Below are 21,198 nucleotides of genomic sequence, written 5' to 3' on the forward strand. Positions count from 1 at the left end.
GAGATACATACATATTCACAAAAATTCTTTAGAATTAGAAATACCAGTTCATTGCTGTGGCTCAAAACGAATCCTACAAAAAATTGTATAGAGCAATAAAAATATCTAAAATTTCATATGAAAATGTTTTGTATGTTGACGTCAATGAAATTTTAAAAGACAATGGCAATTAAAAAATTTTCATAGTCTGCCACAAGATTAACATATGTATGTATGTACCTACTAACGGCATGGTATAAAGACAACACCTCTAATTTATTGTTGTTGGCGTTTTTTTTATTGTTGGACTGCAGAATTTTACATCTTTGTGTTTATTTCAGCTTTAGTCCATATTTTGTTGTATTCAAGTATTTGAATAACAACAAAATGTTTTACAGTGGATATGAAATTGATTAGTTGCGGGCGGAGGGTCGGGAATACTATAGTTTCAGTTGTCACCAAACAACTTCATCAGTTCCCTTTTCCGCCGACTCTGTATCGATAAACAGGTCAATAAGCCCATCCAGCAAATTTAAATTCATGAGGTATTGAAATTGATCATAACCAAGTAATAAACGAGTATCGGCGAACCAATCATGTAGTTCGACATATTATGAAAACAAAATCTGAGAAAGACAGTAGGTCGGCAAATTTGGTCGGTTCTCATAAGGGTGATTAAGGTCTCGGTACATACGCAGCACGACATTCTTACTGAATTGATTTCTGGTAAAAGAAACTCTTTAAATTAAAACATTTCATTTAATAGTTATCAAATGTGGCTTTCGTTTACCAAAATGTAAGCAGAAAAAAATATAGTTTCCAATATTTTGTCGCTCACTGTGTGTTCTCTATTTTCACCGCAATCGTAATTAATTCGTCATCGTAATTACCTCAGGTATCACAATGACATATTCAGGTATGTGATGGAAAACGATTCGACTCGTTTTCCCATAAATCGAAATCGTATATTTGGAATTTTGGTGAATATTTGATTGAAAATGGATTTTTAAAATATTATTCAAGTGAGGGGCGTTTGCGAAGCAAAACTAATCGCATTATCAAAGACGCCCCGAATATATACCATTTCGATTCTGCAAATCGAGTCGTTTCGGTTTCCATCACATACCTGATAGATAATTAATTTAATTGAAATTCGAGTTGATGCAAGTTTATCACGAATTGAAAATTCTTCATTATTGGCAGTGGTAGTTAAAGGGTCAAAACTGAGAATTTTGAAGCAAAATCTAAAAAATGGTTAAAGTACTTGCCCCAAAATACACTCCAAAAGTGCCTTACAGATAGCTGAATCTGTTAAACCATGAATCTACTATTTGCTCAACTTCAAACATTTTACAATTTTATCATTTGTATAACAGTATAAATATCAGAATCTTGTATTTAATGCGACAACTATCGATTTTACAATAATAACATAACATTGCCCATAATAGTTCAGAAAATTGTCCAGGAATGAAAGATTTTAAATACAATCTTAAATTGCTTCGATTTTACTCTAGTATTAAATTTAATACGTTGTTTACATCATATTTTTATGAGGCACTTTAAGAACAATTTAGAAATATATTTATTAAATTTTGAATATACTGAGCAGATCCTAATAAATTCTGACAAACTAGCTTTAAAAAACATAATTAAAAGCCAACATATTATCACTTACACCATATTTATTTATTACACCGTGATTAAAACTATAAAATTTGTTTAAAAATAAAAATATGAAGTGTACGTTAATAGTGCCTATATGAAAGCTCAAAGTTTTCCAAAGCTATAAAACTTAAGAGCGGAAGCTTTTGGGACATTTTCAAGTTTGTATTTAGTTGTCAAACAGGCAATTGTGTCACTTTGTCTATAAAAGAAAAATACAGAAAAGCTCTTACAAAAGCTTTTGTTGTATTCAATACGTTAAATTTTAAAATCATAATAATACTCATAACTTTCTTACAAAAAAAAATGACTTAAACTAGAATATAATTTATATTTGAAACTATTACCATTCATTCGAATTGGAATCCTACACCATACAAGGTCATATTTTTTGCAAAAATACAACTAATTATAAAAAATAAATTGAAATTGTTGTTATAAATTTGTTTGATTGATGCGATGGTTTTATCCATCATACAGCACTTATTAATATAAAATTTATTATACCTGCACTTGGTTTTATGACTGATATAATATTCGAATATACCCTATAAAGTATTATACATTTTTCATATTTTTGATAAAAAAAAACAAACAAAATGCAAAAATTCAACAAATCAAAATATTCTTTTTAGACAATAAATGTCTGTACAAATGCAAGCAGTTTAAAATTTAAAAAATTTTTAAAAATAATCAAAAATAATTTTTTACATTAACTGAATGGGAATCACTTAGATCTCTATAAAATAATAATGAAAATCACTCAAATTTCTTCATGAAAAAAATTACAAAATATATGTTAATCAAATGTTTTATAGACATATAAAAAAACAAGAAAATTTTAAAAAAACATAATTAATCTATAAAATAATGATACAACAAAAAACATTTTGTACTTGCATCTACATACATGAAATTTAAGCCACTCGAAACTTCCTCCAAAATGGGAAAAACAGCAGATTTTCAAAATATATTGAACATTAAAAATATTAAAAAGAAATTAATTTTGTACCTTTGTAATACTCAATACAGTTAATTACATACATAAGTTCCTCAGAAAAAACGTAATTTTTGTACGAAAGTAAGTAGTGAAATTTTGTAACAAAAGATAACAGGATATAAAAATTTAATTAAACAAAAAAAAAAACGCCTCCTAAAGATATTGAGTATTTTTATTGTGGGTGTGATACAATTTTTAGTTTGTTTTGAAGTTTTAATATGCCAAATTTAAAATTAATTATGTATAAAGTATTTGCGTATTGAAATCATGTTTATGAACATAAATAAATGTTCTTAATTAAAATAACATTGAGGAGGTAATAGAAATCGATTTGTGTGGTTGTGTATTAGTCGTGGTAATAGAGTCTTTCCTCTACTTACCCTAGACAGATGGGTTACGAACTATTGCGCAACCTACTTACAGACCAAGACCAATCTTACAATTTTGATAGTTTGCCGTTTAAAGATCTAAAGCTGAAAACACATCCGACGTTTCAGTAAAGGTTTGAGTCATTTCTGGTAGAAGAATAAAGAAAAATTGAAAATTGTCATTTATTCTTCTACCAGAAATGACACAAAACTTTACTCAAACGTTCGATGTGTTTTCAGCTTAGCGTCCTGACCAAACACAATAACCACATAAATTTTCTTGTGAAGTTTTTATGTAGTTGTTGTTTTTAATGCGTATAACGAAACTGAACGGATCTATTGTGCCGCGGCCTTAATAATCAATAACATGATAACATACGAAGAACCGAAAACTTTGTATCCCTGTAGTTGATTGAATTCAATACCTTTCTAAAGATAAATTTAAAACTTAAAGATTTTCGAAAATTTAACAAAAATATTCGATACCCAGCCAGCATTTTTTGAAAATTTTAATCAAATTCGAGTCTTTTTTGATCCGACTGCACGATTAAAAAGCTGGAATATGTGCTTATTTTCTGATCATAAATGACTCCTTTGTCGGGAGGAAAACGTAACCTCAGGCGTCTCTTCTAAACAAATCACAAATGAGTCTTCCTCTGCATTAGTTTCGAGTAATTTTTGCCCAATTTCTGATGGTATATAAAGTCTTTTTCAATTCATATTTTAATCATTTATTGGTGATTTGTTGATTAATTTGGGACTCTTTTTCGAGTCTTTTTTGAGTCATGTTTATTATCATTTATGAGTCTTTTTATTAGACGAAAACATTAAAAGAATTTTCTTTTTATTCTTCTTTGTTTTTTTTTTTTTTTTTGTTCCTTTCCTTTGTTGTGTTGTCTTTTCTGCTTAGCTATGACTTTTAATTATTCCCTTTACCTGAACATGTGTTGTGTTTAATATTATACGTTACATTTATATCAAAGTTTTGTAGAAAGTGTATATGAGAATTATTTTCAACAAAACAAAAATAAAACAAAACAGTCAGTTTTTAATCACCTATCTGTTCAAAATATGATCAGAAGGTACATAATTATTATCACTTTTCAAACACCTGCATGACCATTTTTTGATTAAGCATTTTTCAATCTTCTGATGAACGAAATGTGACAATATATAACGAAAAAATAGTCACATTTTAAACGCCTAAATGATTTATTTGTGATTACTACACATTTGTTGTTGTATTTTAATTTGAACTCTTTTCAATCGTTACAGGGAGTCACTTTCGAGTCCCTTTCTGATCATACAAGCGACTTAATCATTTTTTGATCACCAAAAGGACTCTAAAATGACCCCTCAATGTGATTTTTGAAAAAACAATCTTCCAAATGCTGGCTGGGTAATTGTTTTTAAGTCTGGAATAATATAAGTTAGTGATACATAAAAAATTCTATCTCATCCTTTTTTTCAACATAACCAAAAAATTGGATCAAAATATTTTAAGATTAAATGCCTGTTCCAGAACCTTCAAGAATCTACAAATGTTTACTACGATAACAAATTTGGGCGAAATACATGTCAGACATTTTGGAGTCGATTTATGCCTTGTTCATACTGATGGTAATTCGCTCTCTTTTCGTTGTTCGAGCCCAAATTATGTATTAATTACTTCATTTTCCATAAAAAAATTCTGAGAGCGAAGAACGATTTTTGTACATTGTTCCGAACGACGATAAAATATTTCCCATCTCTAACAAATGGGAGTATTTATCGAAATAAATTAATTATGACGGACAAAATACAACATTTAAAAATTTAGGAAGAACAACAACACTTTTTAGAAAAACTGCAAAACATGTATCAATTAATGTAGGGAGGCCTCTATTTTGTCCAATTTTTCACATCGTTTTCGTTCTTTCAAACTTACGTCAAATTCGAGGATTGACTATCTCTGTGTTTTAAATGTCAATTCACATATATGTATGTACAGTAGAACCTCGATAATTCGTAATTCAAGGGACCGGCAATTTTATACGAATTATCGAGGATTTCGAATTAGCGAGGTAAAAATGCGAAGGAAATGGCTTCACGGGACCGACAGCTTATACGAATTATCGAAGATTAAGAATTATCGAAGTGCGAATTATCGCGACTCTTGTATATCTAAACGTACAATTAGTTTTGGTTTGGTACCGTAGCGTTACGATTTCACTTTGGCATCTTAAAACTTCACCATTAATCTAATTCGTTGGTCGGCTGTAGAGGCGCTTGCACTAATATTTCATATCCCACCGACTTTGGCTTTTCTTTTATTTTTGAATCCATAATTTGTAACGTACAACATTAGGCGACCTCTGCTTGTGATGTTTGTATTAAGTGGCAAATATATTTATCAGTCTGTTGACGTTTTTCTGACTTTCACTTTAGCCATTGTTAAGAAGGTTTTGGTATATAGGTGTTAGTTAAAAGCTTTTTCTGGAGGTTTCTTTTTACCAGCAAGGGAAGGTCTCGTCCATTTTGTGACGAGAAAGTCTTCCTGTAAACATTTAATTTTGGTCTAGAATCAGTTTTGGAAAAAAAGTCGATTTTTCTAAAAAAATATTTAACATGTTCTTTTCCTATTAAAACGAGATAAACTTTTGCATATATTGTCTTCACGAAGTGAGTATATTGTTTAACGTTGTTTCAGTTGGGGCCTATTAAGGTAATTTCCCATTACCTTTCTTTTTACTCGCAGCAATAACAGGCTGAAACCAATTTGTTTCATTTTTGTTCTCTGATACAAAAAGTGACGTCACAACTGCTGCATTCATTTGCCCTTGTTAATTTCTTCGCCTGTTGGATAAATTCCTAAAGGTAATTAGCTATGCTACTATGATTTTCATAACCTCGACATAACGCAGAACTTATGTTCGTTCAGCACTTAATAACAAATGCATTTTTTGTTGGTTCACTAGGTCTTCGGCATACATGCAGTGAAAAGCAACAAACTCATATTTGGGACAAATTTGTTGCTTGCTCCGTTTTCTTTTCGATCTCCACTGCCATCATATTCTGTGATCGAATCGGCATATCAGTTTCCTTCAACAGCCGTGTTTGTCAGATCGTCCAACGTGCGGGTAAACATATTTGTGCAGTCTCACACGGTTTGTCTGTCCAGTGTTTTTGGAGTGACGGATAGTATCCATATTTTAACACCTGTATTATGATGACAGCTCCTTAAAAATTTTGGAACCTAAAATGGTCGAATAGCCAATTTTGTAAGCCCCACAAACATTAGTGAAGAACATACCTTGAAAAGTGACTTAAGTGAACGAAACTAATTGGTGAAAAAAAAAAACAAAAGTGTTAATTTTGATATAACAAGAAAATCTAAAGCTATACTTTAAGACAATAGTTTCAAAATTGGAGAAATTTAACATAAATTCATGAAAAGTGCCGTGGTAAAACGTCCATAATTTATTTTTCAAACGAAAGATCCTTTTTAATATTTTTAATGAGTTTTTTTTAAATTAAATTTTTGTCATTCCTAAATTCCATTTCTTCCTACTTCGAGTGTTATTTCTTGATTCGCAAATCGTCATATTCTACTTTGCCTTGATTTTGTGCCATAAAAGTGTAAATCATTTTCTATAAAAAAAAAACACAACAAAGCATTAAAGAAAACTTGCAGTGACACATTACCGTTGTAACCAGCAAGGGCATCATTAACTATACACACAACTCACATATTTAGTTTTATTTTTTTTCATTTTTTTCTTCCAAAAATGTTGTTACATTAATGATCATTATCATTGAAATATATATGTACGGTTTGTGTGTATATTTGCATCCCTTACGGTTGTAACGATCACCATATGAAATTCTCCACCATCAGACTTAAGCTTGATCACAACATCTGATAATTTTGTTAACAGCGCAACATGTTTGATTGGAACATGTATGAACACAACCCTTTACATCGATTCTCTGCATGCATGTAACATTTACATATCACAACAGAATTCCAGCAACAACTACGAACCAAACTCCGAGAAAGTATACTTTCAACGAGGGAAGCACCAAACACAAGTAAGTCACTGAACTCTCTGTTATTATTTTTGATAAAGAAGAATTACGATAAAAAAGAAAATAACAAACAATAATAAAGGTGGCCAAACAATATAACAGCATGAAAAAACCATTGCATTAAGCGAATTATTGAAATTTAGTTATTGCTGTAATTTAAGATAAATACATTGATTCAAAACTACATTCAATCCAATTAAAAGTTAAGTCTGATGTTTACAACTTTACGCATGATATGGTCACCCCTATTATTGGTTTTGTTCAATTATTTGCTTATTATTATAAATTGTATTTTGTTCACATAGATATGCAGAGAATTTTTTTTTAGTCACTTACAAAATTTTGTGTAAAGCATAATACATGATTTCATACTAATGAAACACTGATAGAGGGAACTTTCATGGTGAATTAAAATGCCTACTTTTGTTGAATTTTTTATTATTATTTTGCTTTCTTGTGGATAATCCAGTGGTTATTAGAACACAACTTGCTTGAAATATCAACACTCGAAGTTGTGAACATTTTTTTTGAATTTGCTTAGTTTTTTATGCCTAATTTTAATTTTTTTTCCATTAGTGTTAATATACTTAGTCTGAAGTCAGGGTTCCCTTTTAAATATAGCTATGTTTAAGTTCATTTTGAAATAAAAACAGCAAAATGTGTTATGAATAGATACTAAAATAATATCTGTTTGACCTTTCCTTCTCTTAAGCAAGGTTCGTCGTAAGTATGTCAGGGATTGCAACATGAATACATCCCTTTTTATATTCGAAAATATTTATTAGTTGCAATCAGGTTGGGTGGGTATACAAAGCAACATGACACCAAGTTGCTATGCAACATTCTGACAGATAGATATCCGTTTCCGTTTCTGCCTACTTTCCATTTTCTCCAAGTATCTCTACACTGTTATGTTAATTAACATATCCATGGCTCCCTTCCGTTTCCTCTATTATTTTGTCTTCTCTATCTGTTATCTTAGTTAAACATACATGCACGCAAATAAATATATATTTTGTGTGGCAGGATGGTAACTTGGGCAATCAAGGTACTCCGAATCCCCCCTCCGACGAGGTATAAGGCCGGTTGCAAGGCGTGCATTACCGTAAAAGTTTGCCCATAAATAACATCGACCATTTCTACATCAGTTGTATGCTACATAAAAAATAAAATGGCGCCCATACGTGGGACCCGAAAATAAACATTGTTTTTTTTTACACCTAGCGTAATGCTACTTCTATTCGGTTCCTACAATTATTTATCCTTCTTTTTTTTTCTTTTCGCTTTTTCAGTTGAAGTATTGGTAAACTGATTGGAGTTCATTTAAGGTCATTTGGTTATCCTAAATTGACCATTAGTTTCCATACTTCGTATTTCAGTCTCTTCTGTGTATTAGTTTTTCTGAAGTGTATTTTTGGAATACAGATTCTGGACTCATTGTTGGATGGGTCTGTCCTTATACACGGACGTTTAATGAATACATAGATTCTCTCATTCTTTGGATATACAGAACAGTTAGTACTGTACCAGAGAGTGAACACTTTCATATATCACCTTTCCTTTTACTTTTCTGTCAGATGTTGTTTTTTTTACATTGAACCTTGTTTAGGAATTTTGGGGTGGTCAAACAGATAGTTATTAATATATAATTTTGGCATTCCGAAATTTTTGATTTTTCCTACACAATTCATAGGATCATATACAGAATTCAATTCATTTACTTTATACCTTTTTTATTTTAATTTTGAGTGAGTGGCTATATTTTAAAATTGGGTTTCAATAATCTTATAGTATATTGTTGGTGTGTTTTCATAAGAATTCTATACCAGCCCATTTGTATACATAATAATTCTGTACAGAGATTTTTATCACTGATTTTATGGTGTGGAATTCAACGCGATTGGGGTTTTTTTACATCCTTTATTTTCAATACTCGCTTTGTTTACACGCATGCTTGTTTTTCTTGGACTATATTAGCTGCAATCAAGACTTAGAATTCTGCCATTTCATGAAGTCTTTGATAGGGATGTTGACATTTGATTGCATGTTGTAGAGGCCAAGGAATTTATGTTGTATTACTTTTAGATACACATTTTTTTTATTTGATTATTGGAGATCAAATCTCGTTGGTGTAATTTGAACTTCCTTCAACACCAGTAGTGAATTTATTTGATTTGCTTTATCCATTTTCTTCTAGTTTTGTTTTCGCTAAGATTTCGAGTATATATTAGAGGATTTTCCGATTAACTGATTTTTCCACCGGCGTTTTTTTAACCGAAACGTACTGAATATTACGTACTTTGCGGTTGACTATTTTATGCGTGCTTCTTGTTTAGGGACTTTTAGCAGTTTAAGCCAGAGATAAATTTCTGTCGTTCTGCATTCGATTGCTCACCAGTAGCTAAGATTCGAAAAGGCTTGTTTTCACTTGGAATTTATAAAGGGTTTCCTTTTAGTTGCTGTGGTCTTATTTTTCCTATTTTTCATAATGTCTGTCGAGCCAGGTAATATAGAACATAGTACGTCGTTTGATCAGCAGAATGTGTGTGGAGCATGTGCTTCCGTAATAACTGCAAAGGCACAGTATGTGAAAACTAATTGCGGGCATAGTTTTCATAAGTCCTGCCTGACTAAAGCTGAAAAACTTAGGCCCTTTTGTCCAGTCTGCAACTGCAGGTTATTGGCTGAACCGGCAACGCCTAGCTCTTCAGGCATAACTACCAGGTCACAGGCTAAAACTGGTACTTCTCAAATACCCCAGGCCGGAGTGTCTGATGATGCTACACCTTCTGCCGCAGCAGCCTCTGCTATGGTACATTGTCCTGAAAGTCAAGTCAATATTGCATCAGGGGAGTTACAAAAAATGATATCTTCGGCTGTGTCTGCTCAACAAGCGCAGCTTTTTGCCAGGTTGAGTAATGATTTATTAACATTAGTGCAGAGTAGTATCGATTCCAAATTTGAGAGACTCAATTTGAACGTTCGGTCTAGTTCTCCTGGTGGTATTCCGGCAACCTCTCAACAAGTGCCGCTGGCCCAAATGCAAACCCTTCCAGATGTTGAGGAGCGCACGTTTAGAGACATGTTAGGGATTCCTTTAAACACTTCCCACAACCACAACCAAGTTCCCTTGAACCTAAGTCGTTCTGGTCCATCTACAACAAATAATTCTTCCTCTTCCGATCTGGCCTCGAGACCTGATAAGGTCCTTCATATAATCTCGAATTGGAGAATAAAGTTTGCCGGAAATTCCAATGGCATCTCAGTCGAGAATTTTATATATAGAATTGAGGCTTTAACGTCACAAACGCTTCAAGGCGATTTTGATTTACTCTGTCGTAACGCCAGTTCCCTTTTTGAGGGAAAAGCGGCAGACTGGTTCTGGCGTTATCATCGCTCAGTCCCAGCTGTCAACTGGAATGATTTATGTAAAGCTTTGAGACAGCAATATGGCGACTCTAGATCAGACGTTGATATAAGGCAGTTAATTCGGGATAGACAACAGAAACCAGGAGAGAGCTTTGATAGTTTTTATGAGTCGGTGGTTGAGCTCACCGACAGGCTAAAAGAACCACTTTCTAATATCATGCTGGTTGAAATACTTAGGCGAAATTTGCTGCCGGAGATCCAGCATGAAATTTTGAATCTGAAGATTACGTCCTTGCAGGAATTAAGAGACATCTGTAGGAGGAGAGAATTCTTTTTGCAGGATGTTCGACGCAAACATGGGTTAAGCTTCTCAAAGCCAGCCCTGATCTCCAAACGGGTTTCTGAATTAGATGAAGTGGTGGATGAAGATGATACGGTAACGTTAGGTGATATGAGCGATCAAATAGCTTCTATAAGTCTCAGTTGTTGGAATTGTCACAAGTCTGGTCATCGGTATCAGGAGTGTTTGGCGGACAGAACCGTATTTTGTTACGGATGTGGCACTCCTGACACCTACAAACCGAACTGTAAAAGGTGCAATCCAAAAAACTGCAAATTTACCGCACCGATGTGTGCACCAAAACAAAAGAAGCCGGAGATGGAATAACTATTTTAAGCAAGCGGGAGAACGTAGTGGATTATGATGATGAGAACACAAGAACTGCTAGTAACTTTCATATATTTAAGCCTTTGCATGTTAGGATAAGAGAATACTATGAAGCTAGGAATAGGATATTTAATGAAGAACCCACAATAAAACCGACCAGATCTGCTGATAGAATTCGTAGCTTTTGGAGGAAAGCTAGGGATTTCAAGAAAAAGTTCGTTAGCTCTGTTCTTGATAAGCCTTCGGACATAAGACCGTATGCTGAGGTGATCCTCTTTGGAGAAAAGATGCTAGGTCTTCTCGATACAGGTGCTTCGCTAAGCTGCATCGGTTCAAAAGCAGCGAAGAACTTTTTGGAGTCAGGTAAGCCATTTAAATCAATACGATCGTCGGTGAAAACAGCTGATGGTAATATTCAGAATGTTTTAGGGTACGTGGAGACGAAAATCTCGTATAAGGGTTCCGAAAAGGACATAACCATTTTCATTGTCCCCAGTTTAGAGAGGGATCTGTTTTTAGGCGTTGATTTCTGGAAGCTGTTTGAGCTGTTGCCACCAGGGTTAACTACCGATGATCATGTGTCCGACAGTCATTCATTTGTGTCGGAATTAGCTCCTCAAATTGAACTTTCATACTTTCAACGTCATCAGTTGGATAAAGTGATAAACCTGTTTCCATCCTTTGCTAAACAAGGCCTTGGAAAGACACATGTTATACAGCATACAATTGACACAGGTACCGCGAAGCCGATTAAACAGAGGCACTTTCCTGTTTCTCCGGCTATTGAGAAAATGATTTATGCGGAACTTGACCGTATGCTGGAACTAGGTGTCATAGAAGAGTCCAACAGTCCTTGGTCTTCCCCAGTGGTTCTCCATCGGAAACCGGGGAAAAATAGGCTCTGTTTGGACAGTCGCAAATTAAATTCGGTCACTGTTGGTGATGCATACCCTCTTCCTCATATTGATGGTATATTGAGTAGGTTACCCAAAGCCGAATTCATTACAGCCTTAGATCTGAAGGATGCCTTTTGGCAGATTCCGTTAGATCAACAATCTCGAGAGAAAACAGCATTTACTGTTCCTGGGAGGCCGTTGTACCACTATACGGTGATGCCCTTCGGGCTTTGTAACGCGCCCCAGACCATGTCGCGATTAATGGACAAGGTCATTCCACCGGCTCTCAGGACAGAAGTGTTTGTGTATCTCGACGATTTGTTGATTGTTTCGGAATCTTTCGAGAGGCATCTAGAGGTTCTAAGGTTGGTGGCAGGGAAGATTAAGGAATCCGGTCTTACCATCAATATTGAGAAGAGTAGTTTTTGCGTTTCGGAGGTCAAATACCTTGGACATGTAGTTGGCGGTGGCGTGATTAGGACGGATCCAGAAAAAGTGTCGGCCATAACAGACTTTCCGGTACCACAATCTGTCAAGCAGGTACGGCGTTTTCTTGGAATGACAGGTTGGTATAGAAAGTTCATTAGGGATTACGCGTCTATTGCGGCACCTCTTTCAGACTTAACAAAACCCAAGCGCAAATTTAATTGGAATGAGGATGCGCAGAAATCGTTTGAAGCTTTAAAGACCCATTTGAGTACCGCTCCAGTTCTACATAGCCCAGATTTCTCACAGCCGTTCTTCATACACTGTGATGCTAGTAGAACTGGTATAGGAGGTGTACTGGTCCAGAAAGATGCGGAGGGCGAAGAGTTTCCAATTGCCTTTATGTCAAAGAAACTCAACCAAGCCCAACGTAACTATTCGGTGACCGAACAAGAATGCTTAGCAGCTATGCTAAGTATTAAAAAATTCCGAGCGTACGTGGAAGGGCATGAGTTCACAGTGATCACTGACCATGCATCACTGAAGTGGCTCATGTCCCAAACGGACCTCAGCACACGGTTAGCTCGATGGGCCTTGAAGCTTCAAGGATACAAGTTCTCAATTCAGCATAGACGAGGTAGCCAGAACGTAGTCCCTGATGCACTTTCTAGGACCAACACTGAAGATCTGTCTGCCATTGGGGTCATTGACGTGATAGACACTCCTTCAGATTCTGACTTAGAGGGTGGCATGTTCGTGGATTTAACTTCAGAGCACTTTAGTTCAGACAGCTACAAGCAACTATTATCAAAAGTTGAGAATTCGTTGGGAAATATGCCGGATTTAAAGATTGTTGATGGGTTTATTTATAGGCGGACGGAGCATGCTACAGGAGATCAGATACAGGACGACTTGTCGTGGAAATTGTGGATTCCACAGAGCATGGTTCCGGAAGTATTAAGGCGGGCTCACGATGACTCACTATCGGCTCACGGGGGCATAAATAAAACGTTGTTCAAGTTAAGAAAATATTACTACTGGCCGAATATGGTAGTCGATGTGCGAGATTATATCAACGCGTGTGACATTTGTAAAGCTAGTAAACATCCTAACCAAACGCTGCGACCACCCTTGGGTAGAACTTCGGAAACTCATAGGTTTTTCCAGAAAATTTATGTGGATTTCTTGGGGCCATATCCGAGGTCGAGGTCTGGAAATATTGGTATATTTGTGGTATTGGATCACTTTACAAAGTTTCCTTTTCTGAAAGCGGTAAAGAAATTTTCAACTGATGTTATTGTGAACTATCTGGAAGATGAGCTTTTTCATACCTATGGGGTGCCTGAAACGATTGTGTCCGACAACGGATCACAGTTTAAATCGAAGCAGTTTAGCCAGTTTCTTAACCGTTACAGCGTTAGTCATTTATTCACAGCTGTCCATGCACCGCAAGCAAATGCCTCGGAGCGAGTGAATCGCTCGGTGTTAGCTGCGATAAAATCGTACGTTTCCCCTGATCAAAAAGATTGGGATCTTATGTTGAGCAACATCAGCTGTGCGCTTCGATCTACTGTCCATGCGGCTATAGGGACATCACCCTATTACCTTACATTTGGCCAGCATATGGTTACAAATGCCAAAACTTATCCACTTTTGCGACAACTTGAACTTTTGGAGGACAGAACAGTCAATTTTGGTAAAGATGACTCTCTAGCCATTGTAGGTAGTAAGGCAAAAGACTTAAGACAGAAGCAGTTTAGTAGAAATGAGAAGACTTATAATCTTAGATCCAGAGAGGTATCCTATGATGTAGGTCAGGAGGTTTTTCGCAGGAACTTTAGACAGAGTGACTTCAGTCATGGTTATAACGCCAAATTAGCTCCTACTTTCCTCAAGGCGCGAGTTCGGAAAAGGTTGGGAAATTGTAACTACGAGCTCGAGGATCTGCAAGGGAAATTCTTGGGTGTCTTTCATGCAAAGGACATCAGGCAGTAGAAATTAGTTGCAAGCGTAATCAGCTTTGGTGGCAGAGATTTTACCCCCAAAGTCTGATCTTGGTTGGGGGGAATGTAGAGGCGCTTGCACTAATATTTCATATCCCACCGACTTTGGCTTTTCTTTTATTTTTGAATCCATAATTTGTAACGTACAACATTAGGCGACCTCTGCTTGTGATGTTTGTATTAAGTGGCAAATATATTTATCAGTCTGTTGACGTTTTTCTGACTTTCACTTTAGCCATTGTTAAGAAGGTTTTGGTATATAGGTGTTAGTTAAAAGCTTTTTCTGGAGGTTTCTTTTTACCAGCAAGGGAAGGTCTCGTCCATTTTGTGACGAGAAAGTCTTCCTGTAAACATTTAATTTTGGTCTAGAATCAGTTTTGGAAAAAAAGTCGATTTTTCTAAAAAAATATTTAACATGTTCTTTTCCTATTAAAACGAGATAAACTTTTGCATATATTGTCTTCACGAAGTGAGTATATTGTTTAACGTTGTTTCAGTTGGGGCCTATTAAGGTAATTTCCCATTACCTTTCTTTTTACTCGCAGCAATAACAGGCTGAAACCAATTTGTTTCATTTTTGTTCTCTGATACAAAAAGTGACGTCACAACTGCTGCATTCATTTGCCCTTGTTAATTTCTTCGCCTGTTGGATAAATTCCTAAAGGTAATTAGCTATGCTACTATGATTTTCATAACCTCGACATAACGCAGAACTTATGTTCGTTCAGCACTTAATAACAAATGCATTTTTTGTTGGTTCACTAGGTCTTCGGCATACATGCAGTGAAAAGCAACAAACTCATATTTGGGACAAATTTGTTGCTTGCTCCGTTTTCTTTTCGATCTCCACTGCCATCATATTCTGTGATCGAATCGGCATATCAGTTTCCTTCAACAGCCGTGTTTGTCAGATCGTCCAACGTGCGGGTAAACATATTTGTGCAGTCTCACACGGTTTGTCTGTCCAGTGTTTTTGGAGTGACGGATAGTATCCATATTTTAACACCTGTATTATGATGACAGCTCCTTAAAAATTTTGGAACCTAAAATGGTCGAATAGCCAATTTTGTAAGCCCCACAAACATTAGTGAAGAACATACCCTGAAAAGTGACTTAAGTGAACGAAACTAATTGGTGAAAAAAAAAAACAAAAGTGTTAATTTTGATATAACAAGAAAATCTAAAGCTATACTTTAAGACAATAGTTTCAAAATTGGAGAAATTTAACATAAATTCATGAAAAGTGCCGTGGTAAAACGTCCATAATTTATTTTTCAAACGAAAGATCCTTTTTAATATTTTTAATGAGTTTTTTTTAAATTAAATTTTTGTCATTCCTAAATTCCATTTCTTCCTACTTCGAGTGTTATTTCTTGATTCGCAAATCGTCATATTCTACTTTGCCTTGATTTTGTGCCATAAAAGTGTAAATCATTTTCTATAAAAAAAAAACACAACAAAGCATTAAAGAAAACTTGCAGTGACACATTACCGTTGTAACCAGCAAGGGCATCATTAACTATACACACAACTCACATATTTAGTTTTATTTTTTTTCATTTTTTTCTTCCAAAAATGTTGTTACATTAATGATCATTATCATTGAAATATATATGTACGGTTTGTGTGTATATTTGCATCCCTTACGGTTGTAACGATCACCATATGAAATTCTCCACCATCAGACTTAAGCTTGATCACAACATCTGATAATTTTGTTAACAGCGCAACATGTTTGATTGGAACATGTATGAACACAACCCTTTACATCGATTCTCTGCATGCATGTAACATTTACATATCACAACAGAATTCCAGCAACAACTACGAACCAAACTCCGAGAAAGTATACTTTCAACGAGGGAAGCACCAAACACAAGTAAGTCACTGAACTCTCTGTTATTATTTTTGATAAAGAAGAATTACGATAAAAAAGAAAATAACAAACAATAATAAAGGTGGCCAAACAATATAACAGCATGAAAAAACCATTGCATTAAGCGAATTATTGAAATTTAGTTATTGCTGTAATTTAAGATAAATACATTGATTCAAAACTACATTCAATCCAATTAAAAGTTAAGTCTGATGTTTACAACTTTACGCATGATATGGTCACCCCTATTATTGGTTTTGTTCAATTATTTGCTTATTATTATAAATTGTATTTTGTTCACATAGATATGCAGAGAATTTTTTTTTAGTCACTTACAAAATTTTGTGTAAAGCATAATACATGATTTCATACTAATGAAACACTGATAGAGGGAACTTTCATGGTGAATTAAAATGCCTACTTTTGTTGAATTTTTTATTATTATTTTGCTTTCTTGTGGATAATCCAGTGGTTATTAGAACACAACTTGCTTGAAATATCAACACTCGAAGTTGTGAACATTTTTTTTGAATTTGCTTAGTTTTTTATGCCTAATTTTAATTTTTTTTCCATTAGTGTTAATATACTTAGTCTGAAGTCAGGGTTCCCTTTTAAATATAGCTATGTTTAAGTTCATTTTGAAATAAAAACAGCAAAATGTGTTATGAATAGATACTAAAATAATATCTGTTTGACCTTTCCTTCTCTTAAGCAAGGTTCGTCGTAAGTATGTCAGGGATTGCAACATGAATACATCCCTTTTTATATTCGAAAATATTTATTAGTTGCAATCAGGTTGGGTGGGTATACAAAGCAACATGACACCAAGTTGCTATGCAACATTCTGACAGATAGATATCCGTTTCCGTTTCTGCCTACTTTCCATTTTCTCCAAGTATCTCTACACTGTTATGTTAATTAACATATCCATGGCTCCCTTCCGTTTCCTCTATTATTTTGTCTTCTCTATCTGTTATCTTAGTTAAACATACATGCACGCAAATAAATATATATTTTGTGTGGCAGGATGGTAACTTGGGCAATCAAGGTACTCCGAATCCCCCCTCCGACGAGGTATAAGGCCGGTTGCAAGGCGTGCATTACCGTAAAAGTTTGCCCATAAATAACATCGACCATTTCTACATCAGTTGTATGCTACACGGCTTAACAATATTTGTTATAATATTTAATAAGTACATATTTAATTTTTTTCAATGATAATATCTTCGGTGGTACAGATACTTGACTTCTGGATGTCTTCAAGATAATATCCTGGTAAAGTTTTCTTTGTTCTTATATTTTTGTATGCATATTATATATTTTGCATTTGTGCTATACATACATTATTTTGCTCTGTTTTTTTTTCGATTTTAATAGTATTTATTTTATCTAAAAGCTTCCAAATTAAATTTGTTGTCGCTTTAACCACAAATAATTATTAGTTTTAATAAGCTGTTTATTCTTGTGTATTGCTTACCTATCGTTTTTTATTTAATTTATTTAAGTTAATGCCTGCCATATTACACACCTTTACAAATTTTAAAACATTTTTAATTTCTACTTATACAGGTCAGGGCAATTTAGGCTGTTGGAATCCCTTAAATTTACCTGCGATAAAAACGGAACCCAGGGGTAAGTTTAAGCGAATAATATACATTCAAAAACTCCATAATTTGGATATACATATATAAACTGATTTTAGAAACGAATACCTGTGTTTCTAGGGCAATTCACTTGTTTAAATTTGTCAATAGATGGAGTTGATGTAACAGAATCATGTTAAAAATACAAAAATTAACAATATTAAAGGACAACGCGATGCGCTGTATATTTTTTTAGAAATATATTTGTTATACATAGCACTTTCCAAACCATTAAATATTCCCTTAGCTGTTAAAACTGCTTAACAATGTATCATACAATTATGATATTATGGTTAACTTCGTCTATTGATAAATGTTTATAATTCAGTTGTTCCATTTTTATGTTTTTATAACTTTGTATAGCGATTATGTATATATAAATTACAATTTTGCCTATATGTGTTCATCCCATAGATACTTCACCGCAACCATTTAGTCTATATCGGGCCCCTCAGGAATTGACACCATCTCCATCTCCTCTATCTCCGAATAGTGCATACAATCACAATGCACCATCGCCATATAGTATAGCATCGTCGACGGCTGGAACGCAACAGACCAATAACCAACAGCTTATTTCTCCCAACCAACAACCATATAATACCGGCAATGGCGGCCCTGCAGGAAATGGCGGAAACGGGGCAGGTAATGTTAATCGAAATGGTCCTAGTCCCCTAGACTTGAACGACTACAATGCATTTGGCCAGAACACTCAACAGCAATACCATAGTAACAATTTTGGAGGCGCTGGCGCCACCCACTGGGAGACGAAATATAATCCAAATGCAAATGCCAATGGCAATAACTTGGGAAATCTCAATAATGCAGCTCCATTTACAATGCCAAATCTGCTTAATCCTGCCAATGGAGCAGGAGGGCCGGGCAATGGAACGCCAGGACCACAGGGTACAGGAGGAGGCGGAGGAGGTAATGGCGGAACGGGTGGATGGAATTTGGCACCTAATCACTTCGTAAGTGTTTTTCAATGACATTTTGAGAATTTGCAGAAGTTTTAAAATATATATATATATTTTTTTTCATTTTCTCTTAGCAACATCAACATCATTTGCAGCAACAACACCAACAACAATACCAACAACATCAAACTAATGCAAATGATTCCCACCCCAATAAAAATAACAACAATGCCAACGGCAACAATAACAACACAAACAACAATGCCGAACATGGTCTCAGCAATCTATTAAATTTCGACAGTGAACAATTGATTCGTATCAATTCCGAAGATCAACAAATGATACGACTAAATTCCGAGGATCTACAAATATCCAATTTGTCAATATCCACATGATTGTCGGCGCAGTTTGGTCAAGGACGGACTATTGCCGAACGCCTGAGAACAATACGATTTTATTTGATGATGAAACAAAAAAATGTGATGTGTTTGTTTCTTATGTCCTTTGTGCCTCCACGTCCATCCAACTATCTCTCCATCTCTAAGTGTTTACTCATTTTGTCATCCTTTTCTTACTTCCCCAACGACAAAGCTAAACTGAATGGTGCAGTGGAATAGTGGAATGAAGTCATTTTGGACCGATCAAATAAAAGTGTCGCTGTGTAAAATGTGCTTTATTACGATTATTTAACTTTTTTCTTTTGCTTAATTTATATGTTCGTTTGTAATGTTCATTCATATTCCAATTAGATTTATAATAAATAATATTTATTTTTACCGCTGTAAAATTCAAACGAAAAAACAAGAACAGAAATAGTTAATAGCAATAAAATATTTTTTATAATTATCGGTAATTGTGTTTTACATACATCCTTCGGTGGTGTCCTTTTATGACCTCGAATTCTCTATCATATTTTGACGATGTTTTATTTAAGATTAGATAAAATCTTTTATATGTATAAGGTGGTTCGAGAAAAAACCTTCCGCACAAACAACTTTGAATTATTATTATTATCGATTATTTTCTATCGCTTTACGTAATACAAATTTTAAATTTTGTCGCAGAGACGACTGGCAACGCGACACGACTCGCAATACGGAATCGACCCATAAATAGTATACATAAAAGTACGTTTTGTGGACTTTATGGGTCGATTCCGTATTGCGAGGCGAGTCATGTCGCGTCGTCTATCGTCTCTGTGACAAAATTTGCAAAATACACTACGTAAAGCGATAGAAAATAATCATCTATAACATGTTATCGGTGATGTAGCGGAGCGTTTTTTTTTTATTTGAATAAAAAAAAAATGTCAGAACAAGTTGTACACAAAAGTTATTGTTTTCTAAAATAATAAGCTCAGTGGAACTATTTTTTGATGATAGTGAAGAAAATATAGTTAACGTAGCATCTATCAGACGACACTTAAGAGATAAATCAAATCCTTTAGAATTGCCATTAGTATTGTCAGTATGTTTGATTTCCAACATTCATCAAAATAAATGTTAATTTTTTAGGTTTAAAGCCTATTTAAAAAAATGACTTTAAAAAAATCCGCAGATCAACAGCAATACATCCACTCCTTAAAGTGTGCTGCTTTAAGATTTTTTGCAGAAGGAAGCGTTTAAAAGTCCCAAGTGAAGCGTACGATGTCAATTTCTACTTTATTTTGAGGTCTTTCATTTACTTCAGCAGATTGTCCAATTTCACTGTTATTAGGCACCTGCAGGATTTGAAATCATATTAATTTGCAGTAAGTCTGCTACCGCTGCAAAGATATTTCTTGTGATGGTCCACCTCCTGTAGCTGTAATGTTCTTCTTATTTTGAGACATATTTTTCTTAAGTTTGGATTTAAAATGAATCCACACTCTGTGCCATTTATCTTCTGTACGGGTCGGTGGACCACAACTATTTAATTGCTCCGCAACATCGTTCCACACCTCATCAAAAGTGGCTTTGGTTTCGCCAATAAGTCTGACTGCACGAGCTACGTTTGGGTGGGCTTCCATTTTTTAAACCAGTAAATTTCAAATTGCTGTTTTGTAGTAATTTTTACCATTATAAGTACTGAAACACCATAAAGCCTACATATATAATATTAAATAAATTCACTTAAAATAAATGAAAATATTACTTACGTTTTACGTTACTTACGTTTTTATTCGTTTGTAAAAGTGCACGGCGACAGCTAATTTGTTGTCGCCGGAAAATGAACGTTACGGCGACAAAATTTGACGACGTCAGGCGAATATTGCCATACGTAATGGAAAAATTGCACCTGGCAACGCGGAACGACTCGCGTCGCAATACTGAATCGACCCA

The 21,198-nt window shown here is 34.6% G+C and overlaps 1 protein-coding gene across 34 annotated transcripts in view; it reads left to right on the forward strand.

Moving 5' to 3' along the window:
- The window catches only part of LOC141394483 (embryonic polarity protein dorsal-like), a 108,607-nt gene extending 88,884 nt beyond the window's left edge, over window positions 1-19,723 (forward strand). For all 34 annotated transcript variants that reach the window (XM_073968914.1, XM_073968900.1, XM_073968920.1 and 31 more), the window contains 3 exons: window positions 17,887-17,949; window positions 18,375-18,931; window positions 19,012-19,723. In XM_073968914.1, coding sequence (XP_073825015.1) covers window positions 17,887-17,949; window positions 18,375-18,931; window positions 19,012-19,272 — 881 coding nt within the window. In that variant the 3' untranslated portion in view covers window positions 19,273-19,723. The remainder of the gene's footprint in view (window positions 1-17,886; window positions 17,950-18,374; window positions 18,932-19,011) is intronic.
- The last annotated feature ends 1,475 nt before the right edge of the window (window positions 19,724-21,198 follow it).

The sequence above is a fragment of the Musca autumnalis genome, unplaced genomic scaffold (assembly GCF_047663935.1).
Source record: "Musca autumnalis isolate F117 unplaced genomic scaffold, ASM4766393v1 scaffold_2, whole genome shotgun sequence".
Taxonomy (NCBI): Eukaryota; Metazoa; Arthropoda; class Insecta; order Diptera; family Muscidae; genus Musca; species Musca autumnalis.